At 45.3% G+C, this 26688-nt stretch overlaps 1 protein-coding gene across 13 annotated transcripts in view; it reads left to right on the forward strand.

The window, feature by feature from the left end:
• The window catches only part of NRXN3 (neurexin 3), a 1424661-nt gene that overhangs the window by 1333132 nt on the left and 64841 nt on the right, over positions 1–26688 (forward strand). For 9 of the 13 annotated variants that reach the window (XM_066627903.1, XM_066627913.1, XM_066627922.1 and 6 more), the window contains one exon: positions 1509–1531. The exons of the other annotated variants lie outside the window; for them this stretch is intronic. In XM_066627903.1, the coding sequence (XP_066484000.1) occupies positions 1509–1531 (23 nt within the window). The remainder of the gene's footprint in view (positions 1–1508; positions 1532–26688) is intronic. 13 annotated transcript variants of the gene reach the window in all.

The raw sequence follows: 26688 nt of genomic DNA on the forward strand, positions 1-26688 counted from the left end.
AAAAACCCAGCAGGGCAGGGCAATGGTGCATCACCACTCCCACTGCCAAGGGTGTCGCCCTGCCCACTGCATGGGAGGAGATCCATCGTGGGGGTGATGCGCTGGCCTCCCACACCGGGTGATGCAAACCCTAGTGGAAGGATTGGAAGGAAACCACTGCCCTCTGCTCATCTCTTAGGAATGACATTGGGCTTGGTAGATCCCACCTCCATGCAACAAATTTGATCAGATACCATTTAAGACACTCACCAGTTCTAAAGCTGATTCCATACTGAGATGTTTATATGTGAAACAATCATTTCTTTTTCTTGTTTTATAATGCCTACTAAATCACTCCATGGCCAGCCATCATAGGGCCTTAGGGAGATTTCAGGTTTTTTTAAAAAGTGCCCCACTCTCACCTTCTGGGACCAATGCACAGAACATGCGTGAACTCCCATTCTCCCGGTTCACTGCTCCAGCTTAACCTTCACAGGAAGGCTGGCATGAACAGCAGCAGCCACGGCAAAGCCATCTGTTCCAGCAGGGTGTTCAGGTCTGGTGCGTGCTCCTCAGCTCTCTGATTAACTGCAGCTGCGCACAAATTAGTTTTCTTCCAAGAGCTATTTATTGACTTCAAATTAGCAGCATCTGCATTAAACCTAGAAGCAAACAATCCAAAAAGAATTGGAATAAACAAACAACCGCTTATAAAAAGAAATCAATGCACACACCAGTTTGGATCTGTTAGTCTCCCACACTGGCGTAGCTAGAGGGGGGCGGGGCACTAAGTTTTGCAGGGAGCCTCCCCACAGCATGAAGTGGCTCCTCCCCTCCCCTTTGGAGCCTTTTGGGTGGGGGGGGCAAAACAGAGGTGAATGGCTCCCATGGGGAGGGGGAGGGGATTTTGCACGCTACGGGGGGGCTCCCTGCAAAACTTCGTGCCCCGCCCCCTTAGCTACGCCAGTGGTCTCCCATATTCATTGCTGCAGTGGCTATCTCAACCATTCTAGAGGCGTGGGCAGTGGGGCCGGCTGCTACCATGACATCTCCCATGATGCAAGGTATGTTTTGAAGTTTTTAGGGGAGAAGGTGCCCAACACAATGATTTCCCAGTGAGAAGTGAACAAATGATTCTCTTGCTGTTTTAGGGATTGCTCTACTGTTGCACGTTTTGCCAAATTCCTTTTCCAAACTTGGTCTAGGGAACTTATGCCCACTTTAAGCTGATTAGTCCCCATGGCTCAAACACGGCTAGATCTAGTGGTATATGAAACTATTGCTGAACCCCAGCACCAACGGGGAAGGTAACCAGGAAGTAGCTTGCCTATGGGACTGCAGGGTCCCTCCAGTTCTCAAAGCAGCTGCTCTTACAGGTACAGCGGCACCCCCTCAGCTCACCACCACTCAGCAGTCTGTGTTCAATTATTCCATCAGTCAGTTTGTTAGTCAGTTAGCCAGTCCATGAGTCAGTCCTTCAGTTCGTTAGCCTGTCCACCAGTTCATTAGTCAGTCTACCGGTCTGTTAGCCCATCAGCCAGTCAATCAATCAGTTAGTCCTCTCTCCTTTCTTCCTCCAACCTTCCTCCTTCTACTACCCAAAGACTCTTCTTTCTCCAGTTGCTTCTTTTATCCTTGAGGGTCCCGTTGCCTTCAAGTGGCTGCAGCTCTGCAGCACTGCATTCTAAGTCCCTAGTGTTAACCCCATCCTTCCCAGACCTGTCAGGGCCACTGTTAACACCCCGTCCTATCTCCTTGAGGGATATTGCACGTTTCCAATACACTACAATTCCTGAGATTTCACAGAAACTAGCAAGTCATTCTCTATGGAGGGTTTGGGGGGGGGGGAGGTTTGTAAACCTCCTTTTGGCTCAATCCTACCCAGTACTGATGCAGCCATGCCAATGGGGCATGCATTACATCCTGCTGTGGTGGGGAAATCCTAGAGGCCCCCTCAAGGTTAGGGAACATTTGTTCCCTTATCTCGGGTCTGCATAATGGCTGCATCAGTGCTGGAAAGATGGATTAAGATTGGGTCCTTTGTCAGACCTGTAGTCGGGATTCTAGAGACGGATAGGCAACTATTTTTTCAGGGTGGGCAATTATGTTGGGTATCTATACTGATGTGCAAAATTAAAGGATAAGTATGGAGAAACAAAAACCCATACCTCACCCAACATTCATGAAGAGCAAATGAAGAGCTAGAAACTACTTGGCTATGCACCTGTTATACCATGGTGATGCACCATGTTGCTTCACACCTTGTCTTGTATTTCGCATTTCCAATTAGGCATTAAAATGCAAACCAAGAGCATAGAAAGCTTCCCATTCAGATTTACTTTGCTTGAGTTTCTCTCCTCTAAAGACCATCAGCTAAGACAAAGGGTTCCCAAGTATCTGCCCTTAAGTAAGCCCATTTTGGCTCTTCATTTCCTGAAACCCACCTGCCCTTGTTAAATGGGTAATGGATGCAAGTTTTTTCTTTCTTTCTCCCTATTGCAGCTTTGCTGTGAACATCTCTGCCATCTTCCAAATCAGATGTGATTGCATTTCACTGGGATCTGATTTGGTATGTCTGTAAAGGACTATGTTGATTACAGAAATGTACATTTCTCTCACCCTCCCTTTAGCTTTATCTCTCTTAAAACAGGATCCATATCTGCGATGTGCTTCTCTAGAAGCTCGTATTGGAAGTTCTCAAAAATCCTGACTTTGCTAAGCTGAAATGGAAGCAGCAGTTTCATAGAAAGCTTCAAAGCAGACTATATTCAATGATTTTTCAAAGATCATCATGAAAGGGCTGTTGGCTTCTTAAAGTAATCTCTTATTCTTCAACCTTCACTATGGGATCAGTTAGTGGAAGTGAGAGGTATTGCTGAGTATCATCTGTATATTGACACTTCAGTCCAAACCTCCCAGCAGTTTCACATAGACTTTAAATAGCATGGGAGACAAAAACAGAGCCATGGGGCACCCCATAGGCAAAGGCCATGCAACTATCCCCCTGCACCCACCTTTTGGGTACAACCTCTATGTAGGACTAGAGCCACTGCAATACAGTGTCCTCAGTTCTCAATCCTGGAAGGTGACGGGACACTGACAAGAGTTTCAGGTCAGTCAGGGTCATATTCCCACTGCCTAAATCCTGGTGAAGCTCATCTGCCAGGGCAGCTTTCTACAGAGAGAAGGTGCCTAGCAGTGATCCCCCTACAAATCAGCACTGTTGTGCAGAATTTTCCCATGGGTGTGCAACAGAGTAGCAATATCTTCCTGACATTTGGCAACAATGTCATTATGTTATCTCTGACTTCTGGTTCAATCAAGCTCTGAGCTGTGCAGTTGAGAGTGGTTGAGAGCTGTGTGGCAACATGGCAACGCAGCTTAGCAGAAACACTGGTGCCTAGACTTTTCATAGTGTAATCTAACCCTGTATGGTCTCTCAGGCCTCATCAACCTGAGTATTAAAGACTTTATGGCCATGTATGCCATGGTTGGCAACTTTCAGTCTCGAAAGACTATGGTATAAGCCTACAGCACCCGGTATTCCCAGGCAGTCTCCCATCCAAGTACTAACCAGGCCTGACCCTGCTTAGCTTCCGAGATCAGATGAGATTGGGCATGTATGCCAACAAATTATGATCTGACTCAGACGTATTTGGTCCAGGGCACAATCCAGAGGCACCCCTGGGCCAGTGCAAGTCCCTAGCGCCAGCCCAGGAAGGTCGCAAACATGCCATAAGGCACGTTTGCACTTCCTCAGAAGCCAGGCCAGCACTCACAGGTGTGCCAGCTTGTGGAGGCTGACACAAGCTTCTGTACTGGCTTCCTCAGCAAGGTTTGCGTTGGGCTGACTCAAGCCTCTGGGGTGGGTGGGCAGGGGGGTGGGAGGGAGGCATTCCTGGGTAGGGGGAGGGTGGCAGCCCCAGGGCAGGAGAGATGTGGGAGGTGGAGCTGGGATCCAGCACTTATCCTGGACCCCAACCCTTGTTCCTGGGGAGTTTGGGGCAGCTTGAAGCCGCTCTGCTCTCCTTGAACTTGCACCACCTCAGGAGGTGGCACAAGTCTGAGGAAACCCATAGGGGCAAAGGCACCTTACCTGGAGGTAAGGGGAAATGTTTCCCCTTGCCTCTGGTTGAGCCACTTTGGGCCCCTATCCTGCGCTGGATATAGTGTAAGCCTCTTGGCTTGCCTGTTCCAGCGCAGGGTGGGATTGCACCCTCAATCTATTTCATCTGTCCTTGATAGGCAAACCTGAATCTGGATGAGTGAAGTGTGTACATGCTCTGCTCAGATCAGAACAGTATTTAATGACCACTTCTAAATTAATAAGTGAAAGAATAGATTTCAGATACATATGCGTATATCACATAAATGCACTGTCTTCAACAGACATTTCTATGTGTGAAGAAACTTCTTTAATGCAGAAATATTCCCATTGTATTAGCATAAGTAAATGGTTTGATAATATCTGTTAACATAACTGCAGATGTGGGATGGTGGATGATTTCCCATGATTTAACACTCGCTGATCAATCCATGAAAAGCACAAAGAATAATAGCATATAACAACTGTACTTACGTATCCTTTTTTTAAAAAAAAAATTAGAAGAACACAGTCTTGGAACTTGTTTCAGCTAAAATAATTACTTCTGAATGACACATTGATTACTAATTCAACAATGAGGTTATTATGTGCATCTATTTAAAAAAAGGGAGAGAAAGAATATGGAGTTTCAGATGTATTTCATGCAATGAGTTGCTTAAACTGATAAATGATTTTGACTCAAGTAATTACTCAGTTAAAACTCAAATGTGCTGAGGAAGTAAGAAGGAAAATTTGCTTTGCCTTAATGCTTTATAAAGACGCCTCTGTATGGAATTAATAATAATTACAGTACTAGTAGTATGCTGTGAACACACTGCTGCATTTGTACTGGTTATTAAAAGGGGAAAAAACCTCAAAACAGTATTGCTCATAGCAATTTTCATTTGCAGGACTATTCAGCCCCAAATCTGCAAAAGTTGATAATATGGGGATGAAAATTATGTCATAGAAATGCTAAGTGAACCGCACGCTCCTTTGACAATGCCAGATTGCTGGGGGTCTTGGAGCAAATCTTAGCGTTTTTCCATCCAAATAGTAACAAGGCAATGATAAATATCTTACTGGGAAGAACTGGTTCCAAAGACTGTTGTGCCATCAGTCAGGTACAACAGCTAAAGAACATGTTGAAAACCCAAAATGTATGGAAGTTTCCATGGCTGAGAATCAGATCTGGTATACAGGGAGGAGACCACCAGAATCCAATTTAGACTTAGGATGTATCTCACTCAAGTCATTCCTTCCTGTCGTTGCATAAAAAAATACAGGCAGATAGACCAGTGTGATTTAGGAAGAATATAATGCAATAATATATCCTTTAAAAAAAAATCTCCATTAAGTTGGTCACTATTGCCTAAATCAGTGGCTCTCAATCATTTTGGTCTCTGGAGCCCTTTATATGCCTAAATGGAGTCTCAGGGAGCCCCACCATTGCATTTGTGGAGTTTTGGGGAGCCCAAAAGTGCTGGCGCATGCATGGGGTAGTGCAGCACCGAGTAGATGCTGGCCACTTACAGTGTGCTCGTGGAACCCCTGAAGGGGTCTCAGGAAGCCTCAGGGCTCCTAGAAGCACAGTTTGAGAAACGCTGGCCTAAATGTTTAAAGAATTACAGAAATGATTTATGTTACTTCCCCTTCCAAATTCTGTCCAGATTTTAAAGTTCCATGTCACCCGACCTTGCTCTGGTGTAGTGCTCATTCATTCATTCATTCATTCATTCATTTCCACCATTTGTCCCTTCTTTAAAGAAAAAAGAAAAAAACACTGAGGCTGCAATCCTAACCACACTTTCCTGAGAGTAAGCCCCATTGAACAAAATAGGACTTACTTCTGAGAAGACCTGGTTAGGATTGTGCCCTGAGATGTTTTCATGAAGCTCAAGGGTTTCAGTCTGTTGTACAGTAATTTGCTTCAATTTTCAGTGCATGCCTTTTTTTCCCTTAAAGGTTTATTTGACACCAATGCATTTTGCACATTAATTACATAGTGCAAGAAGGAACCCTGATATAATTGCACTGTCATGATCTTGTAGATGCCTCCTTGAGCTGTAATTTTATCAGTACACAGGCACATTGGTGAAATTGCAGCACGATATGGAACCCTGATACAGTCATATCTATCATGCACAAGTGCATTGTTGCACATCAGTAACCTTGAAGAAGAAAAAAGACAATCGCTGCTAAAATAAAACACACAACAATTTGCAGTGAATTTGAGGCATGTGGACCTGACATATCTCTTTATCAAGAGATGCATTTGAAGAGAAACAGAAGCAATATGACACCACAGGGCAGAATAAGAGTTTGGCGTAATTGCCTGTAAGGGCGAACCATATTGCCAGGGCTCCAGGCAAAGACAATGTGCGTACTTCGGTTTTTGGTGCTCAGGCCCAAAGATGGACTAATATCCAAGAGGGCAGCCTGAAGGCTTAATGTCAGTCAAGCTGAAGACCAGTAGCCTGGTGGTACAGAAAGAAGATCTGGTGGCCTTCCTTAGCAAATAGTTGCCCAGACTGAGAGATGGCAGCAGCTCTGGAGCTTTTTATCAATTTTTTTTTATCTGGTAGCATTATATTTATATCTACAGCATCATACAGTAGATATTGGCTGTCAGATGTTACATGACTTTCCAGATCCAGGAGTTTGTGTACACTGCAGGATAAGATTGGTTGTTCTGTCTTTTAGGCCGGCTGTTTTTATAGTCTACCATTACTGATCTTTTAACACATGAACCATAAGGCTGTAATCCTATACACACTTTCCTGGGAGTAATCCCCACTGAACACCGTGGGACATACTTCTGAGTAGCATGCATAGGATTGTGCCTTAAGTATCCAAAGAATACATTTATTTTGAAAGGAACACAAATCTAGACCAATGGTTCTCAAACTGTGAATCATGACTACCAGTGAATCATGACCCAATTTTTTTTTCTTTGGGGAGGGGGGGGTCGCAGCCCAGCACTGATCAGGAAGTCAGCAGGCATCATGGCGAATGACACGGAAGCTTGACCGATTTCATTGGTTGTGTCACATCACATCATGCCCCCAGCCACTCTTCAGCTTCCTGGTTGTGGCAGACCCACAACCAACTAAAAATCAGGTTGCAAGCCACTGGTAAGTACCAACCCACAGTTTGAGAACATGTGGCATGGCCAATGACACAGGTTATGCACCAGCATGACCTGGAAGTGACTTCCACATTGCACCCAGTAATGCCTGGCGGCCCAGCAGCTGACTGTGAGCTGTTGACCTACAGTGGATGATGAGGTGGGTCATGAAGCTCAAGGGTTTGAGAACCGCTGATCTGCACTGTTGTGGCTCATCCCTCCCTTTGTCCATAGCTTGCACAATTTTAGAAGCTTGGAATTCCAGTTATCAATTGCTCCTTGAAAATGCAAACTTTGGTGAGGGCAAAGGGAAAAAGCTTTCCCCCTCCCCTTAGCACTAGTAACCCACCATATCCAATGAAAAGTATGGGTGTAGGACTGGAGAATGAAAAGACATGATTTGGCCCTTCATGCTGGCGGCTGCTGAACAGCCACTGGGAATATCCACTGCTACATTAGCATGGTTTTCACACAACCTGCCATCTTAATTGAAAGATCATTAATTTGCATGGGGGAATTATCTGATTAACTCTATTGCATGAACTCTCTTTATAATTATGCAAATAGACTAACACCGCAGAGAAAAAAAAATCATTTTGTTCACTTCAAAAGCAACGTGTGTGTTTTAAATAGCAGAAGGTGAAGAAACCTGATGATGATACAACAAAGGGTCAAAGAACATTCAGGGTCTATTGTAGTTTCTTTTAAAAGCCATGAAGTGGAGGAAGAGAAGCAATAATAATCACCCCCAGCACTTATGCAGCTCTTTTGCCTGCTCAAAGCACTTCACCGAGATTTTTGTCATTCTAACAGTCCTGCCCAGTGAGTCACACTCATTATTCCTATTTTGCAGATAGGAGACTGAGGTTCAGACAAAGTGCTAATGGCACAGGTGATATTTAAATCCAGTACATCATGATTCATAATTTGGTCTCTTAACCACCATATTACTTACCTCTGTAGCATAATAAAACAAAAAGGGTACTGAGAGCAGTGGCATATCTCGGGTTTGCATCACCCAGTGCAGGAGGCCAGCACGCCATCCCCATGATGGGTCTCCTCCCATGCAGCGAGCAGGGCAACAACCCAGGCAGAGGGCGTGGTAATGCACCATTGCCTCGCCCCACTGTTTTTTGGCTATAACTTTTGATAGAATAGAGATATTTCAATGGGATTTGTTTCATTACGTTCTGCATGAAATTCCACATCAGATGATATACAACATGACGGTATTATTCAAAAATACTAAGATTTAAAATTTTTTGGCCAGTAGTGGTGTCTCCCCCCCCATGCGCATCACCCAGTGCGGGTCACCCCCCCGCACCCTGTAGCGATGCAACTGATTGAGAGTTTGCTCATCACTGTGTAGCTTCACTTATTCCAAAATGACATGTATTCTTAGCTAGCTTTTGCATATATGAACATTTTGAGTCAGACCATCTAGCTCAAAGCAGTAGTTTAAGAGCCCAGTCCTGTGCTCAGCGACGTGGCTTTGCACCACCAAGCACTGTCGCAAACATGCCATAAGGCACGTTTGCGAGCCTGTCTGCCAGGCTCCCGCCCATGCTAGCCCAGTGCCAGCTGGTGCTGGGCTAGTGCGGGGAGGGAGGGAGGCGGGTCCGTGGAGCTCTGCTCCGCAGGATCCAAGGCGCTCATGCAGGGCTCCACGCCCTACACAAGCGCCTTTACCTTAAGGTTGGTGGTAAAGTGAGTAGCCCCATTGTGGGGCTGCTTACCTTACCCGGGGGAAGGGGACCCCTTTCTCCCGAGGCGCCTCCCACGGTAGCCCGGGGCGCGCAGGATCCAGTGGCAGCAGTTCTTGGTGCCACTGAGCCTGGGCGCCCCGGGCAGCTCAGAATTGGGCTGTTAATTGGTAGAAATTCTGCAGATACTTTCTTGTTGACTATCCAGTGCCCCCCACCACACTTATGCTGTGCAGTTTCCAACCTAGATACCCATATGAATTAAGGATTGGATCATGCAATTCTTCCTCATCAAGAAAAGGGGGCAACACTGCATGACTTGGTTCAAAGAGACACCCACATATAGCTCTTGCATCATATGGTGTATATATCATGAGTAAAGGCATATTATAATCCACAGTTCGAACATGAGATCTTTGGCTCAAGTAAGAATTTGAGCCCAGATTAAATCCCTCAATTTACCTGTTCATATACATAATTTAGGTGACTACAGGATGGAAAATGGGGGATTTTACACACACACACAGAACAAAAGAGAGAGAGAGCGAGTTGAGGAACTGATATTTTCCTTACATTCTTTTTATTAATTTCTAAAGACATTTTTCAATGCCACCCCTCCTTTTTGTTCCCGCTCTTGCATGCTATTTTGCCATCTCCATAACGCCATTCCATTCTGTTTGTTTTAATCCCCTTTACTGGTGAGGCACAAAAAGGGGAAGACGAAAAAAAATCTGCTGAGAAATGGATTTTCCCTTTAGGGTGATACAGACTTCAAACGGAAAACCGTTCACTTTGTGAGGGGGGAACATTTAATCATCAAGTGCAATAATTACTTTTCAAATATTATCATAGCTGATAAGGGAAGCGGATTGAAATTGCAGGCAGGGCTCGCCCAGTTTATTTGTTGGGTTCCATTAAGTGAGGCTGGGATTTCTGTGGAAGGACTTGCACAGTTATGTTATCCAGGCAGCACACAACAGGAGGTCTTGTATTTGTTCAGAGATATCAGAAGGCAACATAAAAAAAAATATATATATATGGCATTATTTTGTTCTATATACCAATCTGTTAACTTGTTCCTGCTTCCCGTCTTGTTGAAAGGAGAAATACAAGGTTTTGTCTTTAAGCCGTCTTTCTGATGTGCATCCCCCCCCAAATCACCCCACCCTCCAAGTGTAGATTCACTGTAATGGTGTAATTCTTCTGCTCTCTCTGCCCCACTCACACTCACAGCTGCCACCTTTGGGTTCACAGCAGAAGAACACATCAGGGCCGCCATACTGCTTTCAAAGCTTACCTCTCTGCCTTGCCAGGATGGTATAATTCCACCTTCCTAAAGTGCTTTTCTCTGTGTATCAGGGTGCTGTGTCTGTACGGGGAATAGTGATGGTCCCTCAGCCTTTAGGGCGCAATCCTAACCAAATTTCCAGCACTGGCATAACTGTGCCAGTGGGGCATGTACTGCATCCTGCAGTTGGGAGATAGTCATGGAGACTTCCACAAGGTAAGGCAATGTTTGTTCCTTTACCTTGGAGTTGCATTGCCCTTATGTCAGTGCTGGAAAGTGGGTTAGGATTGCAGCCTTACTCTTTCTTTTTTAAAAAGAAATTAGCCACCCGATAACTCAGACCAAAAGCCCATTAATTCCAGCATTCTATTTTCCATGATGGCTAAGCAGATGGACTGGGGATCCCACAATTAGGGCTTGTTCTCCCAGCAAGACTGTTCTCTAAATAATGTCTCCCTCAACTTGTAGCCAGCTGTAAGGGACACTTCCCACATCTGCTATGGCCAAGATACTTTGAATTCAAATTTCTTTTAATAAGCATATCAGAAAAGCACAAACTCATTCCATGCCCTGCTGTTGTTTACCAGGATGGGAAGGTTCAGCATTCTGGCTCCTCAACAGGCATTTGCAAAAGCATGTGTGGCTTCTGGAGTTACACAGTGCCAGGGAACTCATTGATACACATAATACATGAGACCTTGTCATTCACTTGGTTTACTGCATCACACAAGGTCAAATTAACCCCCAATCATTAGATAAAGAGGCAGGCACTCACAGTGAAATTTCACTTGCCGAAGCAGAGTAATCAGCTGCACAAGATAGAAGTGATTGGGGCTGAATGCAACTTGCTATAAATCATATTAAACAGCTGCCAACTGGACTGAAGTATATCATGTATGGCAAGGCATCCTGTATCAGCACGGCTGAGACTCGCTGCTATCTGGCTCCTCCCCTCTCTGAATTGTCTCCATTATGTAACTAATAGCCCATTATGTAACTAACTACCCCATCAACGCTATAGCATGTGACCATGCCAACGGAGCGCATACTGCATGCTGTAGTGGGGAAGGATAATCGGAAAGTCAATCAGAGGTACTCAAAAAATTTACTTACCTCTGGGTAGCCCTTCTGGCCACCTATGGGTCTCTTCAGATTTATGCCAGCTACATAGCCAGCTACATATAGCCAGATCCATGCCAGCTACATAGCTGGCATATGTGTGAGGAAAGGAAGGGGGTGGGGCAGACTAGAAAATGGAGGGTAGGATCTAGCATGCGCCTTTGCCACCTAGATCCAGTCTGCTCTCTGTCCCCCAATCTTCCCCTTGCCACAAAATTACCAACACTGGCTTAGGCTCTGAGAGCCACTGGTGCATGCTCTGCACCTTTGGCCACTTGTGGCTGCAGCTCAGAAGTGCATGACCAAAGGACCTTGCACTGCCAGAGCATACGTTCTGGCAGTGGAAGGCCCATATAGGATTGGACGGTTGTTATTGTTGTTGGCAACCTTCAGTCTTGAAAGACTATGGTATCGCGCTCTGAATGGTGGTTCTGGAACAGCGTCTAGTGTGGCTGAAAAGGCCGATTCGGGAGTGACAATCCCTTCCACACCGGGAGCAAGTGCAGTCTGTCCCTGGACAGTTAATTATGCAACATTATGGAACTTTTGACACCAGAGGTTTTTTTTTAAAATTTTCTTCTTTCCTCTCCAGCCCTGATTGGGCAAAAATGTGGCATATAAAGAGGGGAGAGAGAGAGAGAGAGAGAGAGAGAGAGAGAGAGAGAGGCATTCTAAACCCCATATAGTATGTGCAGCTCTATAGCATTCCTTCCTTCTCTATCTAAGGGGTCATACATCAGGGTCGCATACACATCCATGCATATTTATGTCTATATCCAAACATATATCTAGAATTTTGCAGTTGGTATTTCAATAAGCTTACAGCTGAGCCTTTCAACAATAGAGGGAGCAACAGAGAAAATCCTGAACTTTCTAAATAGAGTATTTGAGGCGCAGTTCTGTTATCGACTGAAAACTGCTTGAGGTAAGTATTCAGGCAGATTGGCCACTGGCGCTAAAGTTTTTGAACTGCTAATACCAGTCAGATGGATTTAGAGATCCAGTTAGCATCTCTTTAATGCCTAAAAGAAAGAGTGCCAAGCACAATTTCTTGAGTAGCTTTTAGTAGACATATTTTAAATGACATCTCTGGGCTGCACTGATGTAATCAGAATTCCGAACTGCCACTGAATTGTAAAGTACTCAGAATCCAACCAATTCTGGGATCAACCTCCACAAATGTTGGGAAGGGTTCTGTTTGCCGTGGTTCTAGAAAGGGCCCAGTAAGACCCACAGTGTGCACTGGTGCTCACTAGGTAGACATGAATGCCTGGTATGCTAGTGTGCATGAATTGCCATTAGATATCTCCATTACCTCTTTTCTGGGAACAGGAAGCAAATGCAAAAGGAAAGTGAGAAGTGAGCACCACGCAACTGACTTACAGTGGGCCTTTTGTCCATTTCTTAATTATATCAGCCTTGGGTGATTCAAAGCTAATGGAAGAATTGCTTAATAGAGTGGAAGGGCTTTGTTGGAGGCACAACCCAATCCTATCTGGGCCTTCCACTGATGGAACTTGTGTTCCATCAGCAGAAGGCCTGAACCACTGATGCAGCAGCTACGGCAACAGCACACAGAATGGAGCCACCAACATGAATGGCTGGTGACCCCACACATATGCAACCGGAGCATCCAGCCACTGCCTTAGCCAGTAAGTTGGCAGCAACAGTGGACCATGGGCAGGGAGTGGGAGGATTGGGGCATTTGGGGGAGGAACCAGGGGGCAAGTTCGGGGAGTGAGGGAGAAGGGGTGGATCTGGCTGCAGTTGCACACACCAACATAAGAACATAAGAACATAAGAGAGAAGAGGCCAGAGTCTTCCCCTTAACTCGGAAAGCACCCTGGCTTAGGTGCTCAGACTTAGGCCAGCTCCATAGCTCGTGTGGATCTGAGGAGACCCATAGGTGGCCAGAAGGTCAGTGCAGAGGTAAGTAAAAAAGATTTTTACTTACCTCTGGGTTATCTTCTTGTTGCTTCCCCCACCCGTGGAGCTCTGTTGGCATGGCTGCATACTATGAGGCGGGGGGGGGGGTAAAATTAGGCCCTCAGTTTTGGGAAAACTGGCATCTGTGTCAGGCACTATCTCAGTGCTGTGAACACAAGAAGTGCAAGAGGGAATGGAACTAACCCCTGAGGTGTCACCCCTGGGATGGAAAGCATGCTGCAACTGCCTCTCCAATTTTATCTCTTCCCTCTTACCCTTGGTTTGTGGAGCATCCCATAACCAAGAACCTCCCCCAGCTTCCTCTTCCACTGCAGTTTTCACCTGTCTTCTCTTCTGCCCACCCCCCTTACTAGTGGCAGTAGTTAACTTTGACTGATTCCTCCAGGAGCCACAGTGGTCATTTGTCCCAGTAGTTCTGGCCTCAGCTGCCCTCTCTGGTGATTCCAGTGACATTGGTTGCTTTGGCCACTGCTCAGGAGGTGATGGTGGCAGTGACAGCCATCACTCTGGCAGTGGTGGTAGAGGTCCAAGTTTCCCCCTGGCCTGCGTTTTGAACAGGCAGTGCACAGCCTGGGGACTGGAAAAAGGAAGCGGGGATTTCTCCTCTTCCATATTCTTGATTGGAGAGAGTGGCAACTGACAAGCCAGCTGTTCTCCCAACATTTAGCCCTCCAACTGTGCCACCCAAGACAGATAGCCTGTTTTTGTGCTCTACAGTATACAAGGACGTGCTCCAGCCAGACCAAAGTAAGAGATCAGGAACAGAAGTGGAGGGGGTTGTTTGCTCTGTACTTGAAAACCGCCAAGCAGGCATCACTTTGTACTCGCTCTAGCAGTGACATTTTAATTTATGAGCTAAGAATGCACTGATTGCCAACTACAGAAATTGATTTGGTGTTCATCTGATTCAACCCGTGTCAGAGTTTGAAAGTAATTATGATAGTGGAGCTGATAGGCAAGCAATTACATTTTTGTTCTGTCTCTCTTTCTCTCTTGCTTCCTCCCCCTCCTATCCTGAGGTTGTTCTTTTTGAAAGCCCAGGCAAGGATCAGAGTGTGTGAGCTTTTTCCCCCCCCCTTAGGCACTGTTGTTGTGCAGATTATTAATTTGCCTTCTTGGCAAATGAGGCTGTAGCCAAATTCAGTGATTGATATGTTTGCTTTCCTCCTTAGCAACCCAGTAGCCTGACCTGTGACCCAATCCTATACTTACTGACCGTTGTCTTTGTGCCACTTCTGCTGGCTGCCCAGTCGTAAGAGGTGCTCATCAGCACACTGCTGGGGATAGTGGTGGGAAGGCCTTTCCACCAGTGCCAGCAGATCCATAGCCTCTCAGTGATCTGGTTAAGATGGCGGGGGAGACAGGATGGAGTGGCAGGAGGGAAGGACAGGGGTGAGGGAGGGTGAAACCAGGTGGCAAAACAGGGTGGCAATGGAATTGGGAGATGGGAGGATTGGTCCAGAAGGATCAGTCCAGAAGGGAGCATGTTTGGTGGTGGCAGTGGCTGTCAAATCCTAACCCCTTTCCACAGCGCAGGTCCATATGAACCTGTGCCTTATGTTCTTATGTGCCAGCTATTTCACTAGTGTAGGTCCAAGTAAACTCCCTCACACACACCACAGTGGCTTACCCTTGAATAAGGGAACAATTTGTTTTTTTTTTGTGCCCCTTCTCCAGACCCACTTTTTGTTACTTTATGATAATGGGTGACCTACTATATGGGCAGCTTTTGGGAAGGCTAGAAGGGATGTTGCAAGCCATCTAGTCTAGTAGTTCACTATAGGGAGGCAGGAGCCTTTGTTTCTGCTTAGTAATTTTGTGTATTTAATGAGGCAATGAGAGCGAGCAAGAGGAGGAGAAGATGAGAATGAACAGGCTCCTGCACAATCTGGGATCAGAGTGGTTTTGCAAATGCATCAAGAATTTCAACACAATAGACTCTAGTGACTAGAGAGTCACAGTATTTAATTTGTAGGCAGAGAGATGCTGGGCTTCGAGCATCCTTTGGAAACCCTTCTTCTGAATTTCAGGTGCTCAGAGGTTCCTAAGAAGGGATTCAGTATTGAAGGAACATACATCTGCCTATGCTCAGTTGCATCCTTTTTCTGTCCAACTTCTGGATGTCACAAGGACATCCTTGCTGCAGGATGTGGTGATGGTGTCTGGCCTGAACGCCTTTAAGAGGGGATTGGACAAGTTTCTGGAGGAAAAATCCATTATGGGTTACAAGCCATGATGTGCATGTACAACCTCCTGATTTTAGAAATGGGCTATGTCAGAATGCCAGATGCAAGGGAGGGCACCAGAATGAGGTCTCTTGTTATCTGGTGTGCTCCCTGGGGCATTTGGTGGGCCGCTGTGAGATACAGGAAGCTGGACTAGATGGGCCTATGGCCTGATCCAGTGGGGCTGTTCTTATGTTCTTAAGGAGTCCCAACTCCACCTATGAGAGTCTGGTTTCAGGGTTCAATACTGAAACAAAAGCCAGCTTGAACACCAATAAGCCCCAATGAAAACATGTAATTGGGCTGCTCTTTCCAAATACTAATAACTAGATTCACACTGACCTCTCCACAAATTAGATTTGCCACTCAAGGAATATTCAAGGTGAATTTAGATGCCCTTACTCAGGTAAAATACCTGAACACATTTCCAATGAAACTTCAAGGAAGGTTTCTGCAAATATTTGCAAAAGTTCTCAAGGGATTTCTGCACTCTCTTAATTGTTGTCACTGAATTCTAGCTAAAGCAAAATTCCTGGTGAATTCGTCAGGTCTTGCTCAATGGACAAACTTGAAAATAATTTCAATAAGGGTCAATCTACACACATAGCATCCTGGGATGAAGGACTCATGAGGTGGAAGAATTGACTGTACTGCTGAAGACAGCAAAGAAAAAACCCGATTTCTGAATCATCCATATGGAAAAAAAAAATCCCTACACATAGAAACTAGTGTAGCAGATAGTGGATTGGGCTTGAATGTTTGTCCCTGGTGCGCTAGTTTTCCACATTCAGGGACTTTTGGTTTCATGGGAGGATATTACAAAATAATTCCCATCTGAACTCTGAAATGGAACAGTCCATTCTACCACCTCTGGTTTCTGCCTTCTCCTCATGATACAAGTGTAGCGGTGACCTCAGATTATTGAAATGCCTCAGGTGCATGTGTATTGGAGGGTGGGGGTTCATATATCACATGTGGACATAAAGCCCATTAAACTATCCCAGAGTCATCCTATTGAACGGATTGGAGAATTTTGCAGCACATCTGGTGCCCACAGCTGTCTATAGCCATCCATCATGATTATACGGCACATTTCAATTCTTATTCTGTTCTTGTCCCTCCTCCTCCAGTGGAAAATTGGGACATTCGAGAAGGACAACCATGTATACCTGAACAAGTGCCTCTACTTTGAACCATCCTCCATCCGGTCCTTTTGTGGTGCCTTTGTATTTTGAGTGCATGTTAGTAATTCCGTCCATCCTTTCACCTCATCCCCTTTTTTCCTTTGCTCTCAGTTATTCAGCTCCAGCTGTCTGAATAGTTGGCATCTTACCAAATTACTTGGGGGGGGGGGGGAGGAATTAAAAGAAAATAACTATCCTTTCTAAGCTGCTTTGAGGCACAGGAAAAGAATGCCAGGTAATACGCAATTTATATAATACGTTGGCAAGGTGGCAGGGAGCCAGCGAGTGGAATTTAATGAGCTGACATCTGTCGCCAACTCCACAGTGTCAGATTGTCGCATTTGTTTCACTCATTTGCACATTGCACAGAAGTAGAGAACTTAGGTAGAGTAGAGGGGAGGAGGCTTCTGAGCCCTGAATTCATTCGCAAGACCTGCTTATAGATGGAGCGCTTTGTGATCCAGCCCAACATATGGCGACTTGTGAATGGACAAAGGCTGGCAACACACCATGCCTCACCAGCTATTTTAACACCATTCACCTCTGGCATTTGGTAGCACCCATTTTTATTGCTGTGGTGAGTATTGTTTCGCTTTGGCAGCTAGAAGGCATCTGCTTCCATTTCAGTGGGTGACAAATTACAGTCAGATTTGCTTATGGGCTTATACAGCCATCTCAGCCAGGAAATGTACAGGTCTATTCAGCACAAAAGAAAAGCACTGTGGGAGACTAGCAAATCCGTCACACCTGGACTTTAAACAGTGCCTTGTACTGCGTTTTCCACTTTAGCTTTACACAGCAATGGCCGGGCTGTGATAATCTTGCAGTCCACCTTAAGTCGCTGGCGGGCCTGTTGTTTGTTCATAATAAGCCTTGATATTTATAAAGTATTTCCCAGAAGTTCCATATAAACCTTTGGAAATATTTATCCTGTGACACCCTCGCCATCACTACCGCTACAGATGAGCCAAGCCTAGTCACGCAATGCAGATGGTTCTCTGCTGGAACCATCTTTGCTTGGCCAAATCTACAAACGCAACAAAATGAGGTAGCAGAATCCTGAGACGACAGATTGAACTGTGCCATTTCAAGCTGGAATGTGGTGGGTAACTCCCTGCAAGGGAAAAAAATACCTCTAGCATATCAAGGAGAAAAGTTTGATTTCAGTTCACTTTCTACTGTGGTAGGTTTCTTCATACAGAGACATTTTTTTTCCCCTGAGGCAAGAGAAACAAGTTTCCCTCACCTCCAATCTGAAATGGTACTGTTCATTCTACTCCATCGGGAATCTACCACCTACAATATGTCCCACTTCAGTCAACTGCATTTGTAGTTTAATAAGATCAAGGCTTATTAAAACTAGGGAATAAGAGCCAGGGTGATGGAATAGTATCCATGTCCTGTTATGGTCACTCTTGAGCCATTTCTGCCCAACGTTGCATATATGCAACAGAGGCCAAATGTGTACACCTGTGGGCTGGGCAAAAAATGTAGGATGATGCTGAGGTGTGAGTACTAACTCGGACAGCATGTGTCCCATGTCTTCCTACCAGTTGAGAAGTCATAGGGCTCTTTGCTGTTTTGACTTCTCATTTCTAAAAGAGAGAGAATTTCAATGGTTGATCATTATTGTCAGAACAAAGCAAACAAGGTCAATGTCATAAAGCTCTTGCACTCCATTGTGCATGTCACATCTGCCTTTGGTAATAGAAGTGACTGACTCTGGCCTCTTCTGTCACCTGCCCAGTTTCTTCATACACCAAATGACTGGTTTCCTTCCAAGTGGGAGCTCTAATCTGGCATTTCCTAAATTTGCAGTGACTGGAATATATTTTTCTTACTTAGTTTAAAATTATATATCAGGTTGGACCCCTCCCCCCCATGGTTTGCTTTGAGGGTGCAAAAGACCTACCTTTAGCAGTGCTCAACCTATGTTCTTCTTCTGTGTGAATCACTGTCCTGGTGTCTAGAAAGAGGCAAGCTCAGCGCAGTAGCATATGCAGAGGAGCAAGAAGCAGTGGGTCAGGAACACTCTGCTTCCGTTCTCACCTGCCCTGAACTCATTAGGTAGCTGTAGGCAAGTCACCCCTCTCAGTCCCACCGCTTAATAGAGGATGATAATGCTCATTTAGGATTGCTGTAAATATTACATCAAGACAATCCATGTGAAGCACTTTGCATGCTTCCTAGATAGATAGATAGATAGATAGATAGATAGATAGATAGATAGATAGATAGATTATATGCTAAATATTATTATTTCTGCTTAGGGTCTGAATCTGAAGTGATAGGAATGACCCATTTAAACCTGATGCAGAATTACTCACCCCTAGGCAATGCTGATTGGAAGGAGGCAAAGCCAGAGCAATGAAATGCAGTGGACAAATTCCTATGTGGATAGATGCTTTGCCCCTGCAGCCTTTAATGGTTTAAGGATCTCCTTTCTCACATCTTTGTAGTGGTTCTCTCTTGGTACAGAAATACTTCGGTCCTGAGTTGCTCTTGCATGAGTGGAAGACCCTTTCATGGAAGGGGGATGATTTTTACCAATTTTCCCCTCCCGCTTGAGCTTCGCTTCCCATGCTGTATGCCACCCTGCTCCAGAAATTTCTCCAATCTCAGGAATAGATTTTTGGAAGTACAGGGTGTTAGAGAGGAAAGGAGGAAGCCTGCTCCACTAACTGATCACTCTTCCAGCAGGAGAACAGAAGTTACAAATCCAAAGGACAGATGCCTTTGATCGAGCATTGCATGTGATTTTTAAACACAGTTGGATGCCACTGTTGCTCCCAGCTCTCCCTGAATGACGCCTTATTTTGCTATACTCTGTGCAGATCTTCTCTTGTCACTGTTAACAACAAGCAAATGCTGCATCGCACAGCTGGGTTCAGAAACACTGTAACCGAAGCAGAATAAAGCAAAATAAATGATCCCCATATGGCAGAAAGTTTCTTGTACTTGGATCACTGAATCTGCTCACCCAATCAGCCCACAAACCGCACACAGACTGCAAGATAGGAAAATTTGCAAGATTTTGATGGTGCAAAATCTGGAACTCATGGCAGACGCCAAAGGCCATGCAAGCCTCTTCACTTGGGTGCATTTTGTGCTTTTGCCTTTTAAACAGTTTAAAAAAACAACAAAAAATATCTCAGTTGAGCTCAGCATGTTCCAGATGGTGGTTAAGGCTGCTCAAGTTCATTTGGTCTAACGCTGTCTCCGAAAAGTGCATTCCAGCTGTGTGTCTATTGGGCCGTTAAAATCAATTTTATTTCTTTTATGGCCCCCTCCTCCCCTTGTCTTAACATGCTTACACCAAAAGGACTGATTTCTCTTTACTGCACCTAATAAAATGCAATGGGAAGCTAAATAAACAAGAAAGGAAAACAGCCTTGTTAACCAGCACATAGTCTGATTAAACAGAGGCCACAAGGGATCAAATGTTTGTGATGGTCAGCTGTCCACAGGAGTTTGCCTTATTCAACATCAAAATCTGATTCCTGCCTGCCATATGTAACTTAGGCCATTAAGTAGTTGGATGTCACATTGTGCCACAAGATCTTTCATGCATTCAGCTGCCAGGGAAGCCAGATAGGTAATGTTACTCTTCAGCAGTGCTCAGAGTAGGCGTCCTTCTTGCTGGTGATTAGTGGCTGTTCTTCATTCAATTGAAAGTTGCCTTAAACTTTTGGTCGGAAAAATCAAAAAAAGCACTTCTACTGTGTTTTGAGTAATATACTGTATAAACATCTTCAAATTTAGTCTGCAATCCTATCTACGCTTATTTGAGAGTGAGGCTGCAGTTCTATCCACACTTACCAGGATGTAAGCCCCATTGGCTATAATGGCACTAATTTCTGAGTAGACTTGCATAGGCTTGAGCTCGGGCAGCCCAATCCTAAAGGCTGCACTGCCCTCATGTGCAGCAGTGCCAAAGTGGATACCCCTGCATCCTGCGGTCCCACAGCAGCTGCTAGAGGTCACCTTGGGGGAAAGTCCAAAGCCCCACAATGGAACTTTTCAAGGCTGCGCAGCTATTTTGCCAGCACAGAGTTGAGAGACTCCATGTCAGGCTTTCTGGCCTGATGCAGAGTTCAAGATCCAGTGGAGCAGCGTTCCACTGATCCCACCCATTTCCCTCCCTGTTCCTCCCCCCACCTTTGCTCAATACCCAAGAGAATGACCCTTGAGGCAACCCCTGAAGGCAGTGCCCTGATTGACACTGACTGGTGCTCTTCCTCAAGTGTTCTGTTTGGTGCTCTTCCTCAAACCTATTCATACCCTCTCTCATTTTAGGTCTTTAGTGGTTATGTGCACTTGTGTGTACAGTTTCTTTGCAAACTAAATTGCTTTCTCTTGGCCTGTATAGCACACCTATACAACCGTTATGAAAATACAGAAGAAAACATGAATACCAGGGAACTGAACCTCATGTCCAACCAAGAACAGTATGGGCAGGGCCTGCCTTAGACATGTTCTTGCCAAAGCAGCAAGTCGCAGAGATGCCCTCTGATCTGGACTAAAATGCATTTGAAGGAAAGGAGGAAAAAAAAATAGGAATACAGAGAAAGAGATTGCTGGCAGGAAAATCATGCCTTGCATGAATCTGCTGCTTGAGACAACATCTTCATCACAAGGCTGGCCCTGTGGTGTGACTATGAGAAATAGGTAGAGCTGCACAAAATATTGTATGACTGACCTTTCAGAAACCCAGTGTTTCTCTGCCCCAAAGCTGATAGACATTGTTTCTCCTTAATAATTCTCCTAATAAACCATGAATGGTGTCACCTTGAGGTCAAGAGGCACACTTTGTTGTTAGTTTAGTTCATAAGTAGCCAAATTATGTGGCTATCCATAAAGACTACCTGTGGTGTGTGTGTGTATGTCATCTGTTGATGAGGGTATGATCTGTAAAGGTATTAAGGGACAAGTTCCACATGTTAATGTGTCTCCTGCTTGCAGAGGTGCTTGCAAAGGATTTATTTTGCATTTAAAGGTGTTTGGAGACCCACCCTGGATGCTAATGCATCTGCCTTAGGAATAAAGGTATCGAAGCACCATTTCCCACAAGTGTGTTAATGTGTGCCGAGAAAGCAAATGAAGTACAAGGAGTGATAAACGGTCTTAATGTGTTGTTCCCACTGAAGATTTAAATCTGGCAGCTAAGTGCTTTATTGTGAATGTTCAGAAGTAGATGTTTATCTTATTGGACTCAAAGGTTGTTCTAAACACCATAATTAAGAGAAGGCATTTTAAAGCACATTTATTAAACGCAGTGATGCTTATGCTACTTTACGAATAAAATGTCTTACTACATAAGTTTTGAGTGAATCAATCTTGGCAGTAGAGACTGTGTATTTCTCCCTGTTGGAAAGAACAGGCTCTTCCGGCTTCCCCGGATGAAATATTCTACATAGCAACACTAGCAAATTTTGACTCTGTTTTCATAAAGGCTGCTAGCGTGCCTCCCTGGCGCACTAGCAGGTATTGCCGGGCTTTTCCCCCCTCAGCCGGCAACAGGAACCTGCTGCCAGCTGATTGGTTGGCTAGCCAAAAGCGGGGTGGGACGGGAGAGCTGCCCAGGCGCGCATGTGCCTGCTGGAGCTCGGTCCGTTCCTGGCAAGCAACCCCCGCCCGCCCGCCCTGTAGCTTGTCTGGGATTAGCTGGTCGCTCTCTGAGGGCCAGGTAGGAATTTTTAATCACCATCTAAATTGGCTCTATAACGGTGGTTTTTTCACCTACCTCAGACTGGCTGTGGAGCGGGTTTGGGTTATGATATAGGCATTTAACGCCCTGGTCACTGGTGATAGAAGTGTGGGGTGGGTAGGCAGAAGACCTTCTTGGTGTCCAGTCTAAGTCAGTAAGGACAGGGGGTGAACCAGAACCGCTCCCATGATGCCTGACCAGCTCGAGGAGCCCCTTGTCTGAACTTGGGGCCTTGCAGGGGTGACCCGAAGGCATAGCAGTTCGGCTGACATATCCTCTTTGGGCGATGTTGAAAGGCGGGCTTAATAACAATTGAGTTACGCCTGGAGTCGGGTGGATGCCCTATGAGATTGGGGAACGAAGACGGCTAGGTCCGTTTCCCCCACGTAGAACCCCGCACTTGGATGGGTTTTGTTTACCCCTTTTGCTGCCCTGTTGCAATGTTTTGTATTCAATAAAGTGGCCCATGTTAACTCCATACCTGTGGTCGACTGTATTTATTTGGGGAGTGCATGGTAATAGCCATTAATGTTGGGAAACCCAGTCATCCACACACATAAAGTAGCATCTTTCCTGCTAAGGAGAGGGAAAAGGGCTATATGCATTTGATGGATCACTTGGAAGTGAAATGTTGCCACTGCTGAATGAGACTATAGCAGCTCTTTAGCAGTGACACTGCATGGGAACACTTGCTTTATTGTTTATTAGGTGGAGTATAGAATTCTCTCACTTAATAAATTCTTGCTTATGTATTTCACTGTGATTTTGAAACCACAAGGTACAATGTTTATTAATGCGTGTAATATGTACTGAGGGTACTCTACGGTAAGCCAGCATAACTCATGGTTCACCATGCCTAACTCCGGCCACTAGCTGCACATGCCAAGATCTGGCAAGTGCTTGACTCGGCTCTCTCCACACACACACCCCCACACACACATGCCAAGCAGCAAGAAAAAGTGCATCAAGGCTTTGATGAGTTACTGTACATGGCTGGTAACTGAGTGGATGCTATGTTGTGTAGGCTTGGACTGAGCAGCTACCATATGCTGCATTTCCTCTTATTATCTAAGACGCCCAAGGCAGCTCACAATCAATAAAACACAATACAATGAATAAAATACATGGGCACCCCAATCAAACCAATCTTCCCACACTCCAATGCAGCCGCACCGATGGGGGGAATGCTACATCCCATGGGAGGGGGTTTGAGCCATGACAGCCTTCTCAAGGTAAGGGAACATTTGTTCTGTCGCCCCTAAGGTAAGCCATTGCTGTCTGCTGGTTCTACCTAGACTGCACCAGCAACTGTACTGGCACAAGTCTGAAGTGGACCTGAGAAGGTGGTTTGAGGTTGGAAAGGAGGATAAGAGATCGTTAGCATTGCTGCCTCTTCCCAGCCTCGAGTCACCTGCCCTCTCCACCCCAGTCTCGAGCCCATGTCTCCCCTTCTGATTCCTCCATAATTGCTCTGTGTCACTCCTGGTAGCATTCCAAGCCTAGGCTGATGGTCATAACAATCAAGGCCATTTCCAAGATGAGTCATTAGTTGTGGGACTCCTGCAGAAGCCAGTGGGGTTGGTTCTTGGTCATTTGCTTTTGCTTATTATTTGTTTATTACACCTTTGTGTTTTTTTTTATTACAGAGGTCCATTGAGGGAGTTGGCTAAGCAGCTGTATATATATATATATATATATATATATATATATATATATATATATATATATATATATTGCTACTGCTGCCACCATTGAGTTTTGCCGCTGAGTTTGTTCAGTTTTCCACCTGATATTTTACGGCATTTTGACATTTTAAAGTGTTTTACCTTGAAGGCCTTTGGATTGTGGGCGCTTTGGGAGACAGTGATAGGTATGACTGATGAAATGGCTGAAAACCAATCCGAGCCCATGGGGATAGGGTGAAGTATAAATATAATAAATAAAATAAAGGTACCTTCCCTCCCCCCCCCCGAAAGTCCCTATCCTGGTTCCAGTCCAGGGAAAGTTGGTTATGCTTTGAATTGGGATAGATTAACAAGGGCTTCAATCTGATACCCACTTATCTGAGAGTAGGTCCCACGGATCTCAATGGAACTTACTTCTGAGTACACATGCATAGGCTAGGGCTATACTTCTCAGTGAAACTTTATTAACTGCAGCGGGAGCTAAGAATAGCATAACTAATCAAGCCTGCAATTCTAAACACACTGTTGTTCCACATGGCCAGCTCCGCAGACACCGCGGCATTTGGGGCTCATTTCTATTTCCCAAACAGCAGGCAAGTCACTTAGGGAGATTGTACTTGCTGTCTGCCTTCTCAGGAGGCCTTTTGAACGTGGTTGCTAAGAGGGGGCATATTATGTTGTAGTCCTATAATCACAGCTCAACTAACAAAGGTAGAGAGGTTGTGGGTTGGTAGAACCTTCAGTTATTTAAAACTAGAGGCCCAAGAGTAATTAATGAAGATTGGGCGGGGGGGGGGGGAGAGAATAAAGCTTGGATTGTGTATGTGGCTACCTGTGTCATTTTAATGCACAGTAATCTAAATTTATAGCTTTTGTTTCCTTTTAATTCATCCATTAGAAGATGAGGCCATGCGTCACAGAGCTCCCAAGCCTTAAAAGATTGTCATTAAAGCCACTGCTCTGTGCTTAATTTATTTCTCTCTCCAAATGATCTGATCAATAATAGGACAAAATCAAACACGGCTCCTTCCTCTTGAAGAGAGAAAAGACAAGCGAAATAAAGATGTCCAGGAGGCTGGGGCAAAACATGCCAGCAAAACGATGTATTGATTTCCAGCAAAGAAGCAGATTGTAAATGAAAAAAAATATTCTTCTGACACAGTTATTAAGTGCAGGGCTGACACGACAAGCAGCGAGGCGGTTTTCTCTGACTGGAGGCTGAGTTCAGAAAGGGCAGCTGATGCTTCTTAGGCCAGATGAGCTCTGGCTTTTGGAAATCCATGCTGCCCTTTGCTAAGTGAATAAGGCTCAAGTGCTGGGAATTTAGCGTTTTCATATTTGAAGGCGTAAAGAATCCTGAGATCAATAGCAACCTGAGGGAGCAGAAACTGTGGAAATGTGGAAAGTGTTTTTGGAGCTGGGGAGGGCACCTCTCTATTGTCTTCATGCTGCAAAGTGTTTATCCATGCCCCCCCCGGGTCTCATTTGGGGCATTCTTGCCTTCTTGCAATGCAACACCATTCCTGTTCTCGCAATGATCCTGTTGGGTTAGGCTAGGCTTTCTAGCTAGAAAGGAGGGGATGTAAAAATTTCAACCCGATACAAACAAAATAAAGATACCGACTTGCTGAAGGCAACCCGGTGAGCTTTGTGGCTAAGAGCAACTTTACCCATATGTTATGCAGCAACTATGACTGTTCCATGCATGCTGGTGGCATGCTGGCAGTTACCACAACAAACACCTCCTAATGACAACATACATGTCCTTGAGAATGATGGTGCAATCACACAGGGTGGTTGTAAAGTCCCCAAGTTACAGACGTTCAAATTATGAATGTTCCGACAGACAGGCAGCCACTTCTGAGCTTTTGCACAAAGGCCGGCTGGCCTTGTGTTTTTGCACCTGCCTGATAGCACTGTTCCAAGTTAGGGCCCAATCCTCTCCAATTTTCCAGTGCCACTGCAGCCGTGCCAATGGGGCATGCACTGCATCCTGTGGTAGGGATGGAGTCACAAAGGCCTCCTTAAGATGTAGGAACATTTGTTCCCTTACCTTGGGGCAGCATTGCAGCTACACTGGTGCTGGAAAATTGGATAGGATTGGGCCCGTAGTCAGTTCTGACTTGGCCCAAAACGTAAGTTGGGAGCCACCTGTATTCGTTCTATAGTATGTAGAGCTGTACTGAGTGCGGAATTGAACACAGGACTCCCTGATCCAAAACCAACACCAATCCATCATACTGTCTCACATCCAGCTGACATATGTGTTACACAGAAGGGGTTATAGCCAAAGTGTGAACGAACTGCACCTTCTTTTTGCACTCATAACGTCATGTGCGGCTGTTGGATATCTTCTGTAGTGATACAAGAGCTATGAGCTTCTGAAGCCGTAACAGATCTCACTACAGGTGGGATCCACAAGTCCCTTCTTCACAGCAGGCCAAGCATCACTACACAGTGCAGCTTTTGGGGCCTTAGAAGCCTCCATCACTGACACCTTTCCTGGGCCCTCCTTTAAAACAACATTTAGACAATGTTCTTGTCAGGTCAGGGTACTAGCAGCCTCCATGTTCATTTCCCACTATGCTCTTGAAGTAACATTGCTCTGGGGCATTGTAAGAGGGAGGATGGCAGCCTCTA

This window comes from Tiliqua scincoides, chromosome 1 (assembly GCF_035046505.1).
Source record: "Tiliqua scincoides isolate rTilSci1 chromosome 1, rTilSci1.hap2, whole genome shotgun sequence".
In the NCBI taxonomy this organism is placed as follows: domain Eukaryota; kingdom Metazoa; phylum Chordata; class Lepidosauria; order Squamata; family Scincidae; genus Tiliqua; species Tiliqua scincoides.